At 47.6% G+C, this 22970-nt stretch overlaps 1 protein-coding gene and 1 long non-coding RNA gene across 6 annotated transcripts; one reads left to right on the top strand and one right to left on the bottom strand.

The window, feature by feature from the left end:
- Nucleotides 1-1542: 1542 nt before the first annotated feature.
- LOC128347750 (uncharacterized) lies at nucleotides 1543-18541 on the bottom strand. Of its 5 annotated transcripts, none has more exons than XM_053302815.1 (4): nucleotides 16873-18541; nucleotides 16567-16692; nucleotides 16043-16273; nucleotides 1543-1939 (listed from the first exon to the last, which is right to left on the bottom strand). In XM_053302815.1, the coding sequence occupies exons 1-4, from the start codon at nucleotides 17555-17557 to the stop codon at nucleotides 1914-1916; spliced, it is 1068 nt and encodes a 355-aa protein (XP_053158790.1). In that variant the 5' UTR covers nucleotides 17558-18541; the 3' UTR covers nucleotides 1543-1913. The 5 variants fall into 5 exon arrangements, 2 of the variants coding, with proteins under 2 accessions (XP_053158790.1, XP_053158789.1); XM_053302814.1 differs by lacking the exon at nucleotides 1543-1939 and adding an exon at nucleotides 13158-15081 and having other exon boundaries at nucleotides 16873-18537; XR_008317693.1 differs by lacking the exons at nucleotides 16043-16273; nucleotides 16567-16692; nucleotides 16873-18541 and adding exons at nucleotides 9370-9529; nucleotides 12574-12831.
- Nucleotides 3203-6639, top strand: LOC128347751 (uncharacterized). Its single transcript, XR_008317694.1, has 3 exons — nucleotides 3203-3451; nucleotides 5858-5926; nucleotides 6298-6639. It is a non-coding gene; the product is annotated as an uncharacterized LOC128347751 (long non-coding RNA).
- Nucleotides 18542-22970: the final 4429 nt, after the last annotated feature.

The raw sequence follows: 22970 nt of genomic DNA, 5'->3' as shown, positions 1-22970 counted from the left end.
AGGCCAAATCAGGCAAGAAATTCAAGTATGATTTGGGTTCCATGACCTGGGGCGGGGGGAGAAAAATGAGCTACCTGACCATCCTAAGATGAAATGCTCCTCCCAGGAAGCAGAGAGCAGCTGTCTTGGTGGAGGGAGCGTAAACAAGAAAGAGCCCACCAGGCATCAAGCAATTGCATCGTCTGCAGTTGGGTTTTCAAACTGTGTTTTGGGGAACCCTGGGATCCCACAGAGGCATCTCAAGGGCTCCTCAATGAGAAGGTCAGGAATGGTGGGCAAATTCTGCCTGAAAGACGAACCTGCTCTTTTCTTTTTAACCAACCTTGTGTTGGAGCTAGAAGAAAGAGTTAACTGTGTTTCAAACCACAGTCAAAGTCCAGGTGAGGAAACAGTGAGGCCCCTCATTTTGTGTTTCTTTTTCTATGTAAACTGCTTTGGAAAACATTTGTGGAAAAGCAGTCTATAAATAGTAGTAGTCCATAGTAAGAACCAGCTTCCCCCAGGAAGGCTGATAGCAGGATGCCATCCATCCTCAGGCAGTCAAGCTCCACATTATTGACCCTTCCAAGAGAATCTACAATTCCTGGGGAATATCATTTGTATGTATGAGGGCCAGCTTGGTTCCAGCATTTTTCAAAAATGGTGCAGTATGCTTAAGAGCAGCATTCTAGAGTGTGCTACACTTGGACTAAGACCACCTGTGATCAAATGCTGGCTTTCCCATGAAACTGACTGAGTGACCACAGGTGGTCTTAGTTCAAGTGTAGCATACTCTCTAGAATGCGGCTCTCTCCGGCTGTAAGAATGCCTTACCATTTTTGAAAAAATGATGGAGCCAAGCTTGCCCTCATACGTACAAATGATATTCCCCAGGAAGTGTTAATTCTCCTGGAAGGGTCGATAATGTGGAGCTTGACTGCCTGAGGATGGATGGCATCCTGCTGTCAGCCTTCCTGGGAGAAGCAGAATGTTCTTATTATTCACTACTACTACTACTACTACTACTACTACTTCTACTACTATATAGATCTTGCTTTTCCACAAAGGTTGTGCTCCAGTTCATGGCAAGGCTTTTTCAAAAAGTGCATTCCATTAACCCTCCTGTCCTTTATGTTACACAGGTCCCTGTTTTCCAAATTCTCACACTGTTGGACCGAGTTCATATAACTCAGGGTACGTGTACTGTGTGAAGCCCTCCAGTACATCAAAGCTAACCATGGAAGATACCTGTGAAGGCATGAGACTGGAAGACTTCACTACCCAATGTACAGCCCAATGGGATCTGGCCCGTTGATGAATGGGAAGATGTCATTCAGCTCGACTGACCTGTCTATAAGACACAACCACCTGTTGTGGCCATTATCCAGCCCTTCTTTCCACCACCAGGAAGTCATGGCCAGAAGAAGTTTTCAGTTCTGAGATGCTCTCTTCATTTTGCCAGAAAGACCCAATAAAGGATGTATTAATTGCGGGATTTTGTTTTCAGTATCATACAAAAATTGATGTCTTTCACATTTTCATACCAAGGACAATACATTATTTTAAAGTTTTATTTTTATATAATGTGTACTGTTTATTGTAAGCCTCCCAGAGACATATGTTTTGGGTGGTACATAAATACGTTAAATAAAATCAATCAATCAATAATGTAATTCTGCTCTTGGAATCTTATTTTCTCTCTCTCAGAGTAGTTCTTCAAACGGGCCACCATGCAAGCACATCGCTTGGAGCATCTGCAGACAAGGCGTCAGCCTGGGCACTGCTGCCTCCGCTCCTTCCATAAAGATCAACTTTCAACATTTTAATGGGTGGGGAGCAGGCCGTGCCCTTCCTTCTAGACGCCCTGATTGACTGGGCTGTGTCTCTCCAGTGGTGTTTCTGCCTTTCCCACTCTTGCAAATGTCAGGGGAACGTCACTTTTCTAGCCTCCATACATTTTCTGCAGGGAAGAGAAATAAACCAGGCAAAAGAGGAAGCAATTTAGGACATAGACGTCAGTTATTGTTGTTAGGGGTTGTTAATTTTCACCCCCAGTAGGTAAAACAGGAGAGCACTAAGCAATGAGCACACACTCCATTTCCAGAGTAAGTAGCAGAGGATGGTCTAGTTGTTGCAGCTCTTTAGAGAAAACGCATGGAGATTCTTGTAGAACTAAATACTAAGCATTGATTGGTGAAGTACACTTGGATAGGAAAGCCTAACCATAATCTAAAGGACGACATAATGAATAGGTAAGGAGGGAGACAGACATTACCATCCGTTCTCTAAGAGGAAAGGAAGGATTGTGACTCATCAGCACAGGAAGTGCTGAAGAGTCAGATCAGGGGTCACAGAGTAGAGGCAGGTAGATCAGTTGAGGGAGACCCCCACGCACTACCTCTACTCCCAATGCCCCAAGTGGTCATCATGAGGATAGTTGGTGCAAGAGGTCGATGCACTGGAACTCCATCTCCAACAATTCATTCATTCGTTCATTCATTCAATTTCTAAATTCGATTTTTCATTCCTTCCAAAAATGGCTCAGGGCGGTTTACACAGAGAAATAATAAACAAACAAGATGGCTCCCTGTCTCCAAAGGGCTCAGAAGCTAAAAGAAACATAAGACAAACACCAGCAACAGTTACTGGAGGTACTATACATGGGGTGGTTAAGGCCAGTTACTCTCCTCCTGCTAAATAAACAGAATCACCGCGTTAAAAGGTGCCTCTTTGCCAAGTTAGCAGGGATGACCATGTGATTGGAAAGGCTGGTGCTATACAACCCAGGCTTTTATATAATCATTTTTACTGCTGCTTCTGTGTGTTTTTACCTGTTGTATTGTTTTTATGCCCGTATTTTATATGTTTTTATATTTTTTAGCTTGATGTTTTTATTGCTTTTTTATTGTATGTTTTAACTTTTGTAAACCGCCTTGGGGTTGTCTTTTAACGAAAGGCGGTATATAAATGTAACAATAAATAAATAAATAAATAAATAAAACCAAACAAAATCCCCCTCCTCTCTCTGGATGAGCTGTTATGGCACCCTTTCCCTCTTCCCAGGAGGCTTGCTGGCCAGCTAATTACTCAGCTAGGGAGGCATCTGCAGTAAGTCAGATCTAAGGCAATGAGGACAAGTCATCCTGAAGAGGTGATAACGCACAATGTAGCATTACAGTGTAAGGACTGGAGGGAGGACTAGGCCCCGCTTAGAGCCAAATCAAAGGGACCAGCTCAGAGGACTGGGCGGGATTCCTGGCTCCACCCCCAGCAGAAGCTCTGGTCTCCTGGTGAGTCTGTCCCAGGAGGAGGAGGAGGAGGAGGAGGAGGACCCCGAGGAAGAAGCAGGCCGAGAGCTGCTGGGGAGATGGGAAGGCCGCAGCCTGTGAGGAAGAAGGACCAGGACATCCGTGCAAGGCCTCTGGCGGGAAGTGGTTCTTCTGTATGGATCGCTGGGGATCTCCATTGCCAGGTTAATGAGACCTCTCTCTGGTCATCTCTTTGATGAAAAGTCCTTACTGCACCACATTTCCTTGGAATCCGAAACGAAATCCTGGCTGCTCTGGGTCTGCCTTCGGCACCTGCCTTTGGAGGCCAAGGACTGCTCAGCCCTTTGGGGAGGGTTTGGCCCCTTAATCCCCCACCCCCAGGCACCGGATATGGGGAGCGTGTTTCCCCACATCAAAATAATACAGTGGATGGTGGCAGCAGCCTCCTGGGAACCCCTTCCGGACAAGGATCCCACCCCAGTGAGGGAACTCCTCCCCGCTCCCCCTGGGCCTCTGGCAGGAGTCCTGACACACACACAGGAGGAAAGGGATCTGGCTTGGAAAGACCGGCTTCTTCCTGCCTGAGGGATGGTGAGTCCTCCTTGCTGCCTCTCTCTGTGGGCACCAGCCAGAACTGTGGGCAGCGAATGCCTTGTGCTGAATACGTGTTGCCGTCCTGGTATGTTTTAAAGGGTTTCTTAGGGGGGTGGGGACAAACCATCCATCCCAGAGGGAGATAACTAGGAGGAGGATGGAAGGCACAGACAAGACCGAAGATCGGAAGTCTCCGTGAAGCCCGAGCTGTCCATTGATTGGAGTTACCACATCTCAACTTCTGCGAGACATTTAGACTAACACTAATGTCATCCGAATCTTGATTCTGAGATTGCCCTGGATGGAAAAATGTTTCTAGGAGTCCAGATCTGCAGGGTTTGTGCCACCCCTACCCCCCATAGCCCACCAGCTATGCAGCCACCTCCCTGACGAGAGCTGCTTTCTGTCGGTTTGGTTTACCTTTTGGGGGCTTGATCAAAAGGGAAGGTGGATTCTTCATTGCTTCCTGTGTTTGAAGTGGTGTATGTGGTTAGGTTTACCCTCACAACAAGCCTGTGAGGTAGGTTAGACTGAGAAATAAGTGACTGGCCCAGAGTCACCCAATGAGCTTCATGTCTAAACAGGGATTTGAACTCGGGGCTCCCCAGTCCTAGTCCAACTCTACACCACATTGGCTCCAGTGTGGACAGATATAGGATGCAGAAGTTGGCCATTCCTTCTCCTTGTCACCTATGTGAGGAGGTGTGTCAAGCTGCACCTTTTCAGTCACTTCCCCATTGCAGACTTCTTGTTAGTCTTGTACTGCACTGTCTCAACACTCAGTCCCAGTTTGTATGTTTCTGGAAGCGTGTGCTTGTCACTTGTCTGTGGCTGGATCCCATGCCTCTCAAGGAAGGGACAGATAGACGGACCTCAGTATCCGGGAGGGTTCCATTCTCCGCTACAACTGCCGATACTGAAACTGCATATACCAAAGCATTAAGTCAATGAAAAAATTGCTGGGGAAATGGCCAAAGAACGTTTAAAAGAGTGAAATAAAGCACCCTACGGTGCTCTGTAGGAACTCAGCTAGCCATTCATCCCCCGCCCCGCAGAAGTCCAATTTGTTCCATTATTGAGAGATTTTTTTCTGTAGAAAGACGTGTTTTTAAAAACTAAATAAACTCCCTTTTACAAAATAGCAGCTGGAAATGTTGTTGGAGGATATATTCGGAGATCTCCATACTGTGGATACACAAAAATTAACCATTTGTTTTCCATGTATGCTGAGGTCAGGTGTCAGTTATCCGACCACAGATAAGCTAAACCGCAGATTTAGGCTACATGGATAACTGGGTTTGAATTCAACCTGAGGACAACTTCAGCCATGCCCTTTTAATTCCACAATGCTCCCATGATATCTGTAAAGAAGATCCAAAGCCGGCCCAGGGAATGAAGGGGTTTCCTTTCATATCACCATCTCTGGGAGGGCTAAAACGGGTTCTGCGTTACAGGCAAGCCCTGTTCTCCATGGATCCTCCTACTTAATGGCCAGGAGGCACGTTGGTGCTGGCCCTTTCTGGCCCTCTTCATGCCACCTCACTTAGCGACTTGGACAACTACGGAGCAAGAGAGGGTGGAGGGGGAGAAAAATGACACAGCACCGACAAATTGAAGGCGGAAAGCGGGGGGGAGGAAGAATTCCTCAGGTGCTGGTAGATTTCTCTCAATGCTTTTATTGGTATAATTTCACAAAATTGTTTTGGTGTTGCCTATGTGCTAACAACAAAAAACCCAGCTCACTGACTTCTATCAGAGGTTTTTACTTTTAAATGACATGTTAGATAGATAGATAGATATTTTATTTACGACCCATGGTCAGATTACAAAACAACTAAAAATGGCAGAATAAATCTACAAAAGCTTAATGGTTGCTAGAAAATTATAAAACATCAGTCACATACAGTACCAATCAAAGACTTAACTAGCAATTGCTAACAAGAAAGATAAATATAAACTAAAAATTCAGGAAGAACATATGCATGGAAAAAAAATGTCCGTCTCTATCTCTGCAGCTGGCCAAATGGAAGGTTCTGTTTTGCAAGAGGAGTTGGCTCAACATGACATCCAGAGCACCATCAAAGGTAATGCCAGTTTCCAGGGAATTGGGGAGGTCAAAACTGTCTCCTTGGAATCCCAGAATGGGCCTGAGCGACAAAGGTCATCGTTTGTCCAAGAAACACCAGTTTTGCTCTAACCTCTCTGTGGCAGGCCTCCCGAGTGGGCATGTCTCAAACTCCCAACCCCTCTCACATGGGCAAACACGGTTCTCCTTGGGAAAGTCCTTGCAGCTAAACTGCGAGGTCTGGAAGCCATGCTTGTCTTCCGCTTTGGAAGCCTAGTGCAAAAAGTGACCCATTAGACCCTCCTCCATTTATTCAAGATGTACAAGTCCCTCCTTAACTAAGTCAATTAACATCAGAATATTACATCTTTTCTTATCTCTTCTCTTCAGATGGCCTCATCTTAGAGGATTTCCATGAAAAGGAGGAGTTTGTCGTATCCCCCATTTCCTTCCTCTTCTTTTTCATGCTAGCAGCCTAAAGCTAGGAGAATAGCTGCCTGGAGGAATTATATGTTTTTTAAAATACATAATATACATATTACATAATTGTTTTTAATAATGACTTTTAAATGGTTCTGTATTGTATTTTAACTTTTCTTTGCCCCTCCCCCTTTTGATCTGTTATGATTTAATTTGTTGTTTCTTTTTATCTCCTGTTTTAATGTCATGTTTTCAGCCACTCAGAGAACAATTTGTGATGGGGGGGTTAAGGAATAAAGTTTATTGTTCTTATTCTTATTTGTATTCTTATTCTTACTATTAGTGAAACTGCTATATATCTGGAATTTCTGCCCAGACATTTACAAAGCGACATAACAACTGGGGGAAGCACCGTGCCTTGTAGAGGTGCACCAGGCAGAAATTCATCTGGGGCATCTCTAGGAAGTGATTGGGGGAGCTGCAATTCTGGAATGTCTGCCTAGACACATCCCTCCCCAGCCCAATGTCCAGCTGAGAGTTCAAGGCAAAGTGTGGCTGCATGGAGCCTCCTTGGGAAAGCCATCATAATCTCCCAGACTGCACAAAGTCTTGACAGCTTCTATGGTGTGGAAGTTAAAATGGGCACCTTTGCTTGGAATTTCCGTGCTTTTTAGAGTAGAACTGGAAATGGAAAGCATCTTAACTCTCCTCTGAAAGAAGAGGTTTTTAGATTACTGAAGAACATTGAAGCCCTCTTGAGTTGCTGTATCTAAACCTTTTCTGATCAGATCAGCTTAAAGTTAAAACACGAGGCCACCTGAAAAGATGACACTACTTCCAAATGACAGTCAGGAGAGTGCTGAAGACTAATGCTTTCACAACTCTTCCTTTTTAATGAAACTCCTACCTTCAGCATAATTTATCTCAACTAGAAATTAAAATGTGTTACTCTTTGAAGCATATCACACCATCTATAGATGGCAGAAGTAAGATTAAAGCAGCAATCCTAAACATAGCTGCTTGGAAGTAAATCCCTTTGAAATCAATAGGGCTTACGTTGAGTAAGCATAGTTCACTACAGGGCTGTAAGATCCGAAATATTCCAATTCACAGACTAGCCCAGTGGAGCAGAACTTCTCAATGATTCTATTGACAAGCTTTTGATCTTGCTTGATTTTGGGCTGTGTTGCGTGGAATCCGATCTAATAGTTTGGAAGTGTGGTATATTGCATAAGTCTATATACACTGACGTTAATAAGGCTCCTGGTTGTTTTGAGCCTTGGTCACCTCGCAGTTAATAGCCCTCAATTAGTTTTGAGCCTAGGTTGCCGTATACAGTAATTAATATCCCTTCATTGTCTTTCAATTCATACCCACAATTACAGACAAGAGGTTTCACTTACAGCCTACAGGGTGTGAGCGTGGTGGAGAGGTAGGAAAATCTACTTCTGTGATAGTTCTACCATAGCTGCAGAGAGAGACACTCTTTCCTTCCACTGCCACCACCCCCAGGGTAGTCACCATTGGCCTTTTCCTGAGTTTCCTAAAATAGCCCTCCCTTTCAATAATAATTGAAATGTTACATGTAATGTGACATATCACATGTAAAGGGAGCGTGGCCTCAAGCTCCAAAGAGCCCGAGCGAGCTCTTCAGTCACATTTCAGGTTGCACAATTTAAAAGGTAAGAGGAAAGCAGAGCGCGTAGTTGCGAAATGGTAAGAAGCTGAGAAGATAAAACAACGAACCAAGCTGAGATCAGAAGACAAAAGACTGTAAATACTAAGAGCTCTCTCAACTGCCGTCTAGTCCCAAGCGAGACAGAACTGGAACTGGAAGGCAGCTACGCCTACAAAGAGTCACATGTCCAGTTCTGTCTCGAGCATGCGCACTCCATAACCCGTTCTGAGGATCTCCTACCACCGGGGAAAAGGGGAATAGAGGCTTTTAGGCAGCAAACGCTGCCTGAAAAGCATTGGCAAGTACTCGCTAGGGCGGGGCTCCTAGTAGCCTGGGGTGTGCGGGCGTCGTGTACTAGTCTCCACAGCCAATGGGAGAGCGCCCGCCTGCCCCTAGGTGAGTGGGGAGTGGAGCGCAACTGTGGTGGTTGGGGTGGGGGGCAGGGCATGGTAGGCACTTGGGGAAGCACCAGTGGGGAAGACCAGTTGGATTCCATGGAGATCCTGACCTGGATGAAGCCGGCTCAGTTAACAATATCATGGCTTGAGTTGCACTCCAAACAACTTGAGTTGCCCCCCATGACGTCACGGGCATGCGACGATCTCTAAACTGCACAGGTGTGCATCTCAGTTGCTTAAAGACGCTGGCCCAAATGGATGGGGCCAGCGTCGCTCCTGCTACCACCCCACAACTGCCGGGGGAGGAGGGAGAAGGGAGAAGGACTGCTCCGTCCCGTCTCCACCCCTCAGCCACGGAAAGAGTTTTTTGTTTGGTTTTTTAATGGAGCTTTGGTGGGGTGGGGACCCCAAAGGAGGTTTCGGGGGGCCTCTAGTGGGGGGGGGGCTCGTGGCTGGGCGGTCCAGATTCCCAAATTACCTTGGTGCGCCCCTGGGAGGATCCGCTCTGCTGCTAACACGAGACATGGATCTCCCGGCCAATTACCCGTTTAACCACTGCCACCAAGTCAACTTGTGTGTTCTAGACTGAGTCTACCACAATGGCCTTCCAACCTTCTGTTGCAAAAGCAAACTTTTTTAAAGGTGGTAAAGCCTATAGGCGTGGGGTGGAGTCAACAGAAGCTATAATTTTCCTTTAGCTATAACAAGAAATGTTACTTTGTAATTCGTTCAATTAAAAGTTCAGTAAGTACAAAACAACAACAACATCAACCAAAAGAGCAAAAGGAACAGAAAAAATGTGGTCAAAAACGCATCCACTCACTAGCATTTGTTGCAAGATTTTCATGTCCACTCCTGAGATAGATAGATAGATAGATAGATAGATAGATAGATAGATAGATAGATCCCTGTCTTCTCAGCATGTGGTTATGAAATGCCTTGGTTTGATGTCCGGTTACAACATACCTATGCATCATATTGATCCATTGCTTCTGAGATTGATTCATGTGGACGTGGAGCAGCTCAGGATCTCCCCTGATGGCAGCAACTCAGAAAGCACGTACTTCTGTGCTCTCCGGGACTTCACTACTTTCTGCACTGTTGGACAGAACCAGGAAACTATCCGCTGTATGTGAGGATGACTGGAAATAACCTCTGAGATCATAACACTCATGGTCTAATTTTTTTGCTCTGTCCATGTATAACCTTGTTCTTCGCATTTTTGTCCCCCCCCCCCGCCCCCGCCAACAGCTTCCCTTCTGAGTAATGGCACTATCTAAAAATACATTGGCTTAAAACGTTGTGCCATCTCCAGATTCTAGCGACTCTACTGAGACCTTCCACCACAGATCGCTTAGTGTTGCAGGTAAGAGATCTGTTACTGTGGGGACTGTTGCACTCTTTATCTGCATCGCTGTGTGATCAGATCTCATCTGAAGAGTTCCTGGGAAATGCACTAGAGACCTTGGAACCTCTCAGTAGTTTTAACCATACATTTATGTTCTTAAATAGCTCTTAAGCTCATCGTGGTTGGGCAAGGTTGGACAACATGATGTTGCCTCAAGCTTACAGTCATCCTCATACTGCGGATAGGCAGAAATTAACCATTTGTTTCCCATGGATGCTGAGGCTGGGTGTCAATTACCTGAGCACGGATACGCAAAAGGGTGGATATCAGATTCACTGATAACAGGCTTTGCCTGTAAAGCAGATCCCTTTCTAGCCCATCCAGAGATGCTGATGTGAAAGGAAACCCCTTCATCCTCTGGTCCTAATTTGGTTCTTCTTTACAGATACTATTGGGGCATTGCGGAATTCAAGTTCAGGAAAACATCAGCTGTGTCCTTTGAATACTGTGTGAATTGGCTCTCACTAGCATTTGTTGAAAGATTTTCCTTTCCCATTTCCTAACTAGGAGCTCAAATATTCTGCTTTCAGTCATTGCATTAAGATCCATTGGAAATGTGGATTTGTCCCATCCCTTATTATGGGCAGCTGGGCAAGAAGCTGTACCCACTACTGAAAAGCAATTCCTCTCTGGCTGGAAGGGAGGTGGGGTGATGGCACATGCCCACGTGGAAACTTAAATTGTGCATGGCATGCTGGATGCACAGCGTCCAGAAACAAGAGGCAATGTTCCTGCCAGGGAGGGGACTTGTAATCTGTGTGCCCTGCCCAGGGCATGCTTGCAGCCAGCGGTTTGTGCTGGCTGCTCTTCCTTCTATTGAATGGCCATGAGGTGCATAGTGTTTTTGGCCCTTTCTGGCCCTCTTCATGCAACCTCACCTAGGTTCCTGGACAACTCCAGCCCAGCCATGGCTGAATGTGTGTGTGCCCCCCTCCTGCATGGCCTCAGTTCCCTGCCCATCCATTTCCTCCTTGCCCGAAGAGCTTCTGCAGGCTGGATAGGAAGCAACAGAGAGTCTGTCTGCCTTCTTCATTTGATCCCTTACTCCTTATACAACAAAATGGAGGTGTCCATGTGCCCCTGTCCCCGAGGTGGGCCTATGCTGTTAGTTCAGCACCTGCACACAGTATGGCAGAAAGCAAAGGGCTTATCCACAGGATAGTGCCGGCCAAGACAGCCATTCATGGGGGCAGAGACGTATCTAGGGAAAATAGCGCCTAGGGCAAGCACTGAAATTGCGCCCTTGTCCAAACAGGAATGATGGGACTTGTAGTCAACAATATCTGGAAATCCCTGTTAAAAGGAACACTGTACCATCTAGGCATGGTTGTTGATCAAAACCTGAAAACATGAGCCATCTCTGTAAAAGACTTAGAACAACAGTCAGGAGTTATGTGAGGATTCCAAGTATCATTTTCTCTGTCTCATATCATGCTTTTTTAAAAAACATGACTTTGTCCTAGACTAGAGGATCACCTGCCCAAATAGCCACTAGCAAAATAGGGGAAGAAGAAGGTGGTGGGGTGTGTGTGTGTGTGTGTCTATAAACCAGTGAATGATTCCTCCCAGCCTTTGTCTTATGATGACTGTTGGCTCATGATGGGGTATATGTGCATTCACCACACTAGTGCTTACTTTGACACCAGGAGGGAGGAGGATACATTAGTTTGCCACACTAGACAGAGGCATTTGCAACAGGAACAGACAGTCAAGTTCTGCCAGGGCCAAAACCAGGCCCTGCCCAACTAAGAAATCATTGTAATTTGCCCCTTCCCATCACAAGCAGTCTGCTGTTCTTTTATTATTGACTCTAACTCTCAGATATCCCAGTCATGGATGGAAAATTCAAGGTCAGTTTACAAGAGACACATTTTCTACATGGAAGTTTCTTCTGTGCAGGTGTTGTGCAGAAACCCATGTGTAGTGACTGCCAGGGGCATAGCAAGGTTGGAATGGGCCAAGATGAGATTTTAAAATGGGCCACCAGCCCCTCAATGTCCAGGTCCTCCACGCACCCCAGGCCCCCAAGGATTTAAGTCTGATATTTCAAAATAAGTATGCTGCCTGGAAATACATTTCACTGAATACACACATGGACACTTCACAATTTATAGTGATATATATTGAGTACTATATATATTTGTGCTACTTTTAATGCCTAGAACACACCAGAAACACTAATTATTAAAATGGCCTCCTCGCTCCAGATTAGCAAAGACTTTCAACCATGCAGGGTGAGCCTATGTTTGTTTTCTCAGGATTCTTGAACAAATTCAGTAAAGTTTGATTCCAGGAGGTTTTTCACATGAGGCTTTTAAAGCCCTTTAACACACATCTCCTCTGGAATGGAGGTTCTGCATTCACATGTTGGCCAGATGTACCCTGAAGTCCTGTGAGTTATTGGAGAGCAGTTCACACACAAGAAAAATAAAATAAAAGCACAACACATGCTTCACAGTTCTCACTCAGACCTTCTGGGTTGCAAAACAACTTGAACATAAGTGCATTTATACATGAATGAATGAATATAATATTGTTTGTTCCAGAAGTTTTTGTAATCTTCTGCCATGAAACAAGCAACAGGCCTTTTTAGATAGTAAAAAGCCAGAAATTTAAAGCCAGAAATTTTTCAATCTGTTTTAAATTAAATATTCAGAGACTTCTCAGTCTCCCCCCCCCCCATATCAAAGTCCTATGGCAAGCAGATCCCTATATACCTGGGGTGGGGGGAGGGTAACCACAAAAAGGAATTCACAGTCTACCTTGCAAAAGCTGTGTTGGATGGTCTGGGCAGAGAGTCTGCTGCAGAGAACTCTTCCATCCTGCCTCCTTCCTGGCTTGCGGGGGAATGCCAAGTCCAGGCTTCAGGGAGGCCTACACGGAGGCCTCTCTGGAAGCCTACACGGAGGCCTCTCTGGAAGCCCCGCCCACCTGCCAATCAGCTGAGAGGTGGGGAGAGAAGAAGAGCTCTCTGCAGTTTGCAGGCCGCTCGGATCCTAGGCCAGAGCCGGAGGGCAAGGCAAGCAGGATGGCAAGTGGCTGAGGGGCCCTGGGGCCGGGCCAGTGGGCAATGGGGTGGGGGTGGCAGGAACTGGTGTGGTGCCCCCTCCTCAGTGGCGCCTAGGGCACGTGCCCTGGCTGCCCCCCAAGTTCTACCCTTGAATGCAGGTGGTGTGCCTTTCTCTTGACAAGATGCATCCTTTCTTGCCTCGTTGCAGGCACTGTCATGGTTAGGTGTGCAGTGGCTTGTGATATCCATGTTGAGATCTGATTTGGCAATTTTGCTGAGCCTAGGCAAAAGGATGTGTATTAGTTGCTAGGCAACAGCAAGGGACTTTCAGCTGCTGTTTTGTTGGCTCCCCGACCCCTGGGCCAAATATCCCATTGACTTTTGGAGTTGGCCCTGGGCCGGCATATATAGATACAGATATGAACTATTCTCTATCAGAAGAAAAGAAAGAGAGAGAGAGAGAGAGAGAGAAACTATTTGCTAAATGTGCTTTCAAAATTCAGCCATCTGGTCTTGGCAAAATAAGGAAATTCTATAAAAGTAGTTCCATTTTTATTAAGGGGCATCCAAAACAGTCATATCTCCTGGAGCTGTTTATTTCTCTTAAGTTAAAACAATTAGTAGACTAAATGTTGGTCACTCTGGCCAGGAAATTGAATCCTTTTAAGAAAATCAATGTATGACCATCCAGTTAGCATAATGTTAATAAAATGTAATAATGGTGTCAGGATTACAGAAACTCTCTCTTCACTTTTAAAAGGAAACTGACCTTGAAGATTGGATGATATTCCTGAATCATTGCCAGAGTATCAAGCTTGTTGCCTAGAGCTGTCTGAATCAGGCGCACCATTTGTCTGAAACGTCACCTCTTTGCATTACTGCATTCATGGGCACAGCACTCCCATGGTGATGTGTTGTTCTAGGTGCAAACACTCAGACCAATGTATCCCATGAAGAAGGCATCTTCTGTTGATTCTAATGATTCTTCTCAGTGCATGCACAATGAGCCTCAAGAGCAAACATATTCTTGTCCTTACAACTGACCATCTTTAAGGGCTGTTAGAGATGGTCAAGGACAGGCATTCGACCACTGAGTTGTGTAGCTAATGCAGTGGTCCCTGCATTGCTGTCTTATTTCATTGTCATATCAAATCTAACATCTGCAGTGACAAGTGCTGTCTTTCAGGCTTTCCTTCTTCTCTCTTCTCCGGCAGAAAAACAGCCTGGAGGCTAAAGGTCTAATCTCATTGCTGATCCTGCATTTGGGAGGAGGCCTGCTTTGTAGGGGGCCTCTTCATTCTCTTTCCCTGAAGTATCAGCAGGGATGGATTGCCCTGGGTGGAGGTCTGATACAGAGCTCTCATGATATAAAGGTGGTCTCCTTGGGTTCTTCTGCCAGAGTGTACAAGCAAGGCTGGAAGGTCCTGGGAGGTGGCCTGATATGGAGGCTGCCTTTTTTGGTTCTTTCCTGTCATGCTGTACAGAGAGCCACCCCCACGGCTTTTCTTCCTGCAAAGGAAATGGAGGTGCCACCTCCTAGCTGTTCCCCCAGGGCCAAATCAGTCACTCATAGTCCCCAGTAGTCGCAGTAGCCAATAGTCAGGGTTGATGGGAACTGTAGCCAAACAGCAGCTGGAGGGCTGGAGTTGTGCAGCCCTGCCCTAAATCAAGCTTCCTCTTCCGCATCACCATTCCATCCTCTTCCACATGGGGCAGATCCCTCTTCGGGGCCAAAATCCAGCCTCCGAGCCATACATGTTGGGGCAGACAAGCTCTGTATGAGCCTCCTGGCAAGGAACTGTCTATCTTGAGCTACATCATGAACCTCTCAAACATCTCTTGGCCCTGAGTGGACTGGCCAAGAGAGTCTTTTCTGTAGCTGAGTTTGACACAAAGACCTTTTTACCCAACTCTACCCAAAGAATATTCAAAGCAAGACAAATGTATTTTCTTTAAAATAAAACATTTTTTTAAACAATAAATATGCTGGTTTTATTGCTGTTCTATCTCTACATCCTATTAAAACAAGTATTTAATTTTTAAAAAATATATACACAGCATTTTATTGCTACTTATGTAAATAGTAGCACAGTTGTCTCTTTTAATTTGCCTTCCCCTTCTTCCTCAGCAACATCCAGCTCCCTTGGAGGAACCACGATCCCCATAGTGGCTTCCACCCTGGCCAGTCTGCTCCTCAATTGTCCCCTGAGTGCCTTGAAGCTTTGTAAGCATTCCTGGCAGCTGCAGAGGTCTCTTTGGCCTTGAAGGAGAGAAAACAAACAGGGTGAAGGGGCCTGTCCTCCACCATGTCAGTCCCTGCACGGACCTCTAGTCCCCTTCCATGCCCAGCACAGACTCCTCCTCGCTGTCTTGAAAACCCTCCATGGCTATGTACCCCCCCGTGAACTTGCACCTCGTCAGGTTGATTTTTGCTCTTCCAGCTTCTCTGTCTTCAGGAGCCACCTGAAGGTCTCCTGCTCTCTAAAACAACTCTTTCTCTTCCCTCTCGCTGACCCTTGGGTCTGGAACAGCCACTCAGTTGTGGCCCCTTGTCTCTCTCCTATCCCTCCAATGATACCTGAAAACCCACCTCCACTGCGCAGCCTTTGGCGTAATGCCTCAGTAGAGGCAGCTCCATCGGCTTGAATTGAATGCCCCTTATGCTTTCCTCTCCCATTCCTCCTCTTCCTCACTTCTCTCTCCAAAGCCAAACTTTAGACTGTATGCTCCTGGTGACAGGGAACTTTTGCCCATGTACATTGATGACACTATAAGGAGGATTTGCAATATGCACAATTGTATATCATCCTCCTTGGTTTCCTGTTTCATCTCAGCTTAAACTCAAAAGGGCTGATATTTGTTGTCCTTTTAGCATTCATATTCTGCTCTTCCTCAAGCAGCTCAGGGAGGTTTATACGTGGTTATTTTTTCCTCACAATAACCCTAAGAGGTAAGTTAGGCTGTGGGACAAGTGACTGGCCCAAAGTTACCCAGAGAGTTTCATGACTGGATGAGAATTCAAACCTGGGTCTCCCTGGTCCTAAGGAGGTGCAGCTGAAATACATACACATCTTTCCCCCACTTGCCCCCACCTCAGCTTCCCTCTACTTCTTCTATTGTATCCCTGCCTCTGTTTTTAGACTATAAGTTTTTTAGATTGTAAAATCACAATGAGGATGGAAAAGGTAGAGGTTATGGAGTGCTGCCTCTGTGAGACTTACGGTCACGCAGCTGATGGACCTGCATCTCTACCAAACTCTGCAGAGTTTCTTTCACATTGCTGAGGTCCGGCTCCAGAGGAGGTGGGGAAGGAGGAGGAGGTGGAGAGGGATGCAGGAGGAGGGAAGAGGTGGAGGTGGAGGGTGGGATGGAGGCAACCTCAAGTGAGGCAGAGGACAATGATGAATCAGACCCAGAGGGCTGGAGAAGTGCTGCAGGGCCTGCAGGAACATCTGCAAGAGAGAAGAAGAAGCAGGAGGTCAGCTGCAAAGGCTGACATTCTACCACACCCACCATCACTTGCCCTCACTGCTCACTCTGAGAAGCTGCTTGGATTACAGGCACAGGAGCTTGGACACATGAAAGACAGAAAACCAAGGAACACTTCAGCAAGCACTGACAACCCACTCACAGGCCTCCCCCCTGAAACCTTAGATGCAGACTCAAATCAAGCATTTCAACATGAAATAAACAAAAGCGCCGTTCTTAGCCCAGCAGCAATTTCAGGGGCATGCTGTGAACATACCTTCCCTTTCCCACCGCTTCAGCCGAACCTCATTGCGGATGAGCCTTGTCCGCATGTGTCCAATTTGCAGGTTGATGGCCCAGAGAGAACGAGGGAACTGTTGGGAAATGCAGCGAACCCTCAGTTCTGCAAAAAAGAGAACAAAAAGGAACAAATGTTGTATGTGCTGACCAGGCTGAGTGCTGGTGACTTGCAAAAAGGGCAGTGTTAGGACTTAGTCCATCATCTGGGCTGGGTATCAAAACTGCAGCTGATCTTTGTGGTGGGTGTATATGCAAAAGGTTTCTGAGGTGTTGCAATACTTACGCTGCTGGACATAGTCATGCTGTAACCCTTTGAGGAGTTCTACTTCTTGCTGAAGATAATTATTAGCAATGGAAGGCTCTAGTAAGGGCTCTGACACAGAGGCTGCTTCCTTTGGAGTGTCTGTGAGGATGGAAGTACCTGGCACTGAGGTATCCTCAATGAGCACTTTCCCCAGTAGGTCATTGGTGATGCAAGGTGTTGGAAGGGGCCCTGGCATCGAGGTTTCCTCAATGAGCACTTTGCCCAGGATGTTATTGGTGATGCAAGGTGCTGGAAGGGGTTCTGGCACGGAGCGTTCCTCAATGAACACTTCCCCCAGGATCTTGTTGGTGATGCGAGGTGCTGGAAGGGGTTCTGGCATGGAGGGTTTCTCAATGAGTGCTTCCCCCACGAAGTTGTTGGTGATGTGAGGTGCTGGACGGGGTGCTGGCATGGAGGGTTCCTCAGTGAGCTCTTCCCCCAGAATGTCATTGGTGATACGAGGTGCTGGAAGGGGTTCTGGCATAGAGGGTTCCTCAATGAGCGCTTCCCCCAGGATGTTATTGGTCATGCGAGGTGCTGGAAGGGGTTCAGTCACGGAGCACCTCAGTGAGCTCTTCGCCAAGGATGGTGTTGGTGATACGAGGTGCTCGAAGAGGTTCTGGCAGGGCGGGTTCCTCAGTGAGCTCTTCCCCCAGGATGTCATTGGTCATGCGAGGTGCTGGAAGTGGTTGTGGCATGGCGGGTTACTCAATGAGTGCTTCCCCCAGGATGTCATTGGTGATGCGAGTTGCGGGAAATGGTTCTGGCATGGAGGCTTCCTCAATTAGCACTTCCCCCAGGATGGTATTGCTCATGTGAGGTTCTGGAAGGGGTTCTGGCATGGAGGGTTCCTAAGTCAGCGCTACCCCCAGGATGTCATTGGTGATGTAAGTTGCTGAAAGTGGTTCTGGCATGGAGGGTTCCTCAATGAGCACTTCCCCCAGGATGTCATTGGTCATGCGAGGTGCTCAAAGGGGTACTGGCATGGAGGGTTCCTCAGTCAGCTCTTCCCGCAGGATGTCGTTGGTGATGCGAGGTGCCGGAATTGGTTCTGGCACGGAGGGTTCCTCAGTGATCTCTTCCTCCAGGATGTCGTTGGTGATGTGAGGTGCTGGAAGGGGTTCTGGCACGGAGGGTACCTCAATGAGCATTTCCCCCAGGATGTCATTGGTGATGTGAGTTGCTGGAAGGGGTTTTGGCGTGGAGGGTTCCTCAGTGAGCTCTTCCCCCAGGATGTCATTTGTGATGTGAGTTTCTGGAAGAGGTTCTGGTATGGAAGGTTCCTCAGTGAGCTCTTCCCCCAGGATGTTGTTGGTGATGTGAGTTGCTGGAAGGGGTTCTGGCATGGAGGGTTCCTCAGTGAGCGCTTCCCCCAGGATCTTGTTGGTGATGCAAGGTGCTGGAAAGAGTTCTGGCATGTAGGGTTCCTCGATGAGTTCTTCCCCCAGTATGTCATTGGTCATGCGAGGTGCTGGAAGGGGTTCTGTCATGGAGGGTTCCTCCGTGAGCTCTTCCCCCAGGATGTTGTTGGTGATACGAGGTGCTGGAAGAGGTTCTGGCATGGAGGGTTCCTCAGTGAGCGCTTCCCCCAGGATGTCGTTGGTGATGTGAGGTGCTGGAAGGGGTTCTGGCACGGAGGGTACCTCAATGAGCCTTTTCCCCAGGATGTCATTGGTGATGTGAGTTGCTGGAAGAGGTTCTGGCACGGAGGGTTCCTCAGTGAGCGCTTCCCCCAGGATGTCGTTGGTGATGTGAGTTGCTGGAAGGGGTTCTGGCATGGAGGGTTCCTCAATGAGTGCTTCCCCCAGGATCTTGTTGGTGATACGAGTTGCTGGAAGGGGTTCTGGCATGGAGGGTTCCTCAATGAGTGCTTCCCCCAGGATGTCTTTGGTGATGTGAGTTGCTCGAAGGGGTTATGTCATGGAAGGTTCCTCAGTGAGCTCTTCCCCCAGGATGTCATTGGTCATGCGAGGTGCTGGAAGGGGTTCTGGCTTGGAGGGTTCCTCAATCAGCGCTTCCCCCAGGATGTCATTGGTCATGCGAGGTGCTGGAAGGGGTTCTTGCACGTTGGGTACCTCAGTGAGCTTGTTCCCCAGGATGTCATTGGTGAAGTTTGTTGCTAGAAGCGGTTCTGGCATGGAGGGTTCCTCAGTGTGCTCTTCCCCAAGGATGTTGTTGGTGATACGAGGTGCTGGAAAGGGTTCTGGCATGGAGGGTTCCTCAGTGAGCTCTTCCCCCAGGATGTCATTGGTCATGCGAGGTGCTGGAAGGGGTTCTGGCCAGGGTGGATTTGATTTAAATCAAACTGATTTAAATCACAATTTAAATCATGATTTAAATCACTAGCAGGGTGGATAAAAATCAATGATTTAAAAAAAAATTAAAAAAATTGGATTTAAATTTAAAAAATCTGATTTAAATTTAAAAAAATCTGATTTAAATAAAAAAATTCGTTTATTTTTATTTATTTTTTTTAAATCATTGATTTTTATCCACCCTGCTAGTGATTTAAATTGTGATTTAAATCGTGATTTAAATCAGTTTGATTTAAATCAAATCCACCCTGGTTCTGGCATGGAGGGTTCCTCAATCGGCGCTTCCCACAGGATGTCATTGGTGATCTGAGTTGCTGGAAGGGGTTCTGGCATGGAGGGTTCCTCGATGAGTTCTTCCCCCAGGATGTCATTGGTGATGTGATGTGCTGGATGGGGTTCTGTCATGGAGGGTTCCTAAATCAGCGCTTCCCCTGGGATGTCGTTGGTGATACGAGGTGCTCGGAGTGGTTTGGCATGGCGGGTTCCTCAATGAGTGCTTCCCCCAGGTTGTCGTTGGTGATACGAGGTGCTGAAAGAGGTTCTTGCACAGTGGGTTCCTCAGTGAGCTCTTCCCCCAGGATCTTGTTGGTGATGCGAGGTGCTGGAAAGGGTTCTGGCATGGAGGGTTCCTCGATGAGTTCTTCCCCCAGGAAGACAATCTGAGTGTTAGAAGTCCAGCACAGAGGAGGTGAAACACTGAAACCTAAAGGGAACATTAAAGCATAGCCTATCTTTATTCTCACCAATATTTATGACAACAGTATCAATTTTCCTTATGAGTAAAAATTTAGGCAAAATCCCTAGCATTGCTTGATTAGAATTAGCCCTCAGGTGAGGTGAGAATTATGGGTGCCTGATACTACATCATCAGACTTTCAGTACTGTCTCCATTTAGTTAATCTCTGAAAGCACAGAGAACATGAACTCTGTAGTGTAGAATACTAGGCTACTAGCAGATAAGCTATTAGAAGTGTCAGTATGATAAAAAGTGTGTTGAAGAGGAAATCAGATATGCTTCCTTTATAGCTATAAATTGACACTTTTCTATGTAACACAGAAGATGAAGCCAGAACACAACTAGCACATGTCACTTTTTCTGCACTAGCAATTCCCAGTTCACATTTACTGTCTTTTAAACTCTCTGCTCGCCCTTGCAGCTGACCTAGGGCTGCAACTCCTCAGAGCGGTGTATCTTCCAAACTGCTGAATTACAGAAGTAAGCAACCCAGCACAAACAAATTTGTAGTCTGGAGAGTGGTACACATTCATGGCTAGAACGCTGTAAAATGTAGATCAGCAGGACTGCCCGACAGAGACGTCAGGCTAGCTGACTTCTGGTGGGGCGGGGGGATGCGTCACCAGATTGTAACACTCCAAAATAGCCAGAACTGAGAAGGGAGGGAGGAGGGGGGGGGGAGTGGCGGCTGGAAGAATAAATGGAGGAAGGCTGGACTACTATACTATCTTCTTAGTTTAGTCTCTTTCCGAGTAAGCCACCATTTGCTCCCTCAAAAAAAACCAACAACAACAAAACACACCACCACTCTCTCTGGTTGAGATGTCTGGAATCATGCTTGGAAGGGGCCAAAGCTCAGAAGAGGCGACTAGCGGGCAGCGTGGCAGCTAACGCTTGTTCCTAACCCAACGGCAGGCAGGCAGGAGGGAAAGAAGTGAACAAGGGCTCCTCCTTCACATAGGGGGAAAGCTGAAAGAAAGCGCCAGCCTCTGCTGCAGTGCAATCCTGCCTGCTCCTCGGAAGAGCCCTGCAGGGAGGGCTTGCTTCCCCTGCGTCTCCCTCTGAGACAGAGATTGGGGAGCTGGGGAGGAGGGCCAGGTGGGAGGGAAAGTAGCGAGCAAGGGCTCCTCACCTCGGCCCCGGGGAAAGCGGAAAGAAAGCGCCAGCCTGCAGTGCCTGCTCAGAAAAGCCCTACAGGAAGGGCTTGCTTGCTGCCTCACCTGAGCCTGCTGCCTCGTTATTGTATTTATTTCAAAGGTGTTTTTTTTTTCCACACTTAAACAGCCGCAAAAGCCTCTCTGAGCAGCAGAGCAGCTAATGATTAACAATCCAATGGCAAGCAGATATGCTCAGCCAGCCAGTAGCTGCAGCGTCCCTAGACAAAAACCAAGCAAACCCTGGTGGGACCACCCTGCCTGCAACCAATGCGTGCGCACAGAAAGTTTCCCATTCCACCCCACACACTGACCTTCCAAGGAGAACTTTACATTGGCTTGGGGGAGCGGGAGAGAGGAGGAAGGAAGATCATTCAACGAAGCAGGCAGCAGGAGGGCGCGCGGGCAACACACACAGAGCTTGTGAGCTTGTTTATTTTTACTTACTTTGGAAATGGGGAGGGATCAATTAAGAATGCAGCGAGCAAAATAAAAATGGGTTGAAGTGACAAAGGATTAGGCAGCAGCAAACACAACAGCAGCACACGAGGATTAGCAAACAGCACGAGATTCTGAAATGCCCAGCAGCTGCTGCAGTTTCTCTCTTCAGCAACCCACGTGGACGCAGGCACATGCGCTGATTGAATCGGCGTGGGGGGGGGGAGTGCCGCACGCACTCTCTTCCAGGGAGCGTTCAGTGCCTGCCTGTCCCCTCGCCCGGACTGGGTCAGAGATTCTCGCAACTCATGTGAGTGAGTCGAGTGCGCTGTGCCTGCGCGAGTGGGGGTGGGTGCAGGCGCCACCCAGAGACAGTGGATGGTGACGGTGAGCAGTGGCGGGGGGCTTCCCAGCATAGTGCCGGCGCCCCCGCTGGCTGATCGGAGAATTTTTTTTTAAAAAAAATTAATTCGTTTTTTAATTTTGTGCATAGTGGAGGGGAATTCTGCGCCCCCTTCAACAGTGGCGCCCAGGGCACGTGCCCACCCTGCCCCCCTATAGTTACGCGTCTGGTGCTTTTGCTTAATGTTTTGTTGACATTCTGTCAGCTGGTATGTATCCCTCACTTCCTGCCCCTCTGGCTGCTGCCGCCACCAACAGCACTGCAGTTACTCTCCAGTATATTATTTTATCAGGAAGCAAAAAGGTGTCACATAGAAATACGGAAGCACTCAATCGCTGTTGAAAGTCACTTTGCTCAGAATGTTTTTTGCTCAGAATGTTTTTCCTTGAGGATTGACTGGTTGGTAGGGTGGGAGGGGGCAGAGGCGCTCTTACCCCCAGACATTGGGGCCCTGGTCCATGGCCTCCAGGGACAGACTCCAAATGGTCAGGGGAGGCCCCCTCCTGCAACCACCTGTGCCCGCCTCGCCACACCGTACATCCGGTGTTTTTGTTTTGTACAATTTAAGCGAGGAGTGGCAGCTGGGGAGTGAGCTTAGCAAGACTTGCCTACCTGCTCCCCCGGTGTTGTCCAAAGTGACCGCTGGGCTTGTCTATTCAGCCCAGTGGCTCTTGATAACTGCGAGGCGCTCCAGCGCGTGGCATCATGGGCTTGTGGCAATCTATATTCACTGCATCAGTGCGCTGTAGCACCTCACAGTAAACAAGAGCCTCTGGGCTGAATGGACAGGCCGAGTGGTCACTCCACCACCAGGGGGGGGAGGCAAGTCCTGCTCAGCTCACCCCCCGGCCCACCCCTCAGCCACACACATGCCATGGTGGCTTGAATTATGCAAAAACAAAAAACAGAGGCCTGGCGTGGCGGGTGCAGGGTGGCTGCTGGAGGCACCCCAATTGCCTAGGTGCATCCTGGCATGGGGAAGGGCGGACCTGCCCTCATAGTTTACAGTCATGAGGCCAACTTTCCCACCC

Source organism: Hemicordylus capensis, chromosome 2 (assembly GCF_027244095.1).
Source record: "Hemicordylus capensis ecotype Gifberg chromosome 2, rHemCap1.1.pri, whole genome shotgun sequence".
Classification (NCBI taxonomy): Eukaryota; Metazoa; Chordata; class Lepidosauria; order Squamata; family Cordylidae; genus Hemicordylus; species Hemicordylus capensis.
The sequence above is the reverse complement of the archived record's forward strand: the minus strand, read 5'-3'. Positions and strand labels throughout refer to the sequence as shown.

Excerpts from the sequence above, each read along its gene's own strand:
- LOC128347750 (XM_053302814.1), bottom strand. The coding sequence starts at position 17,557 with ATGACATCCTGGGGGAAGAGCTCACTGAGGAACCCGCCCTGCCAGAAC. Across the intron at positions 16,693-16,872 it reads GCATGACTATGTCCAGCAGC|AACTGAGGGTTCGCTGCATT; the intron begins GTAAGTATTGCA and ends TCTTTTTTGCAG. Across the intron at positions 16,274-16,566 it reads GAAGCGGTGGGAAAGGGAAG|ATGTTCCTGCAGGCCCTGCA; the intron begins GTATGTTCACAG and ends TCTCTCTTGCAG.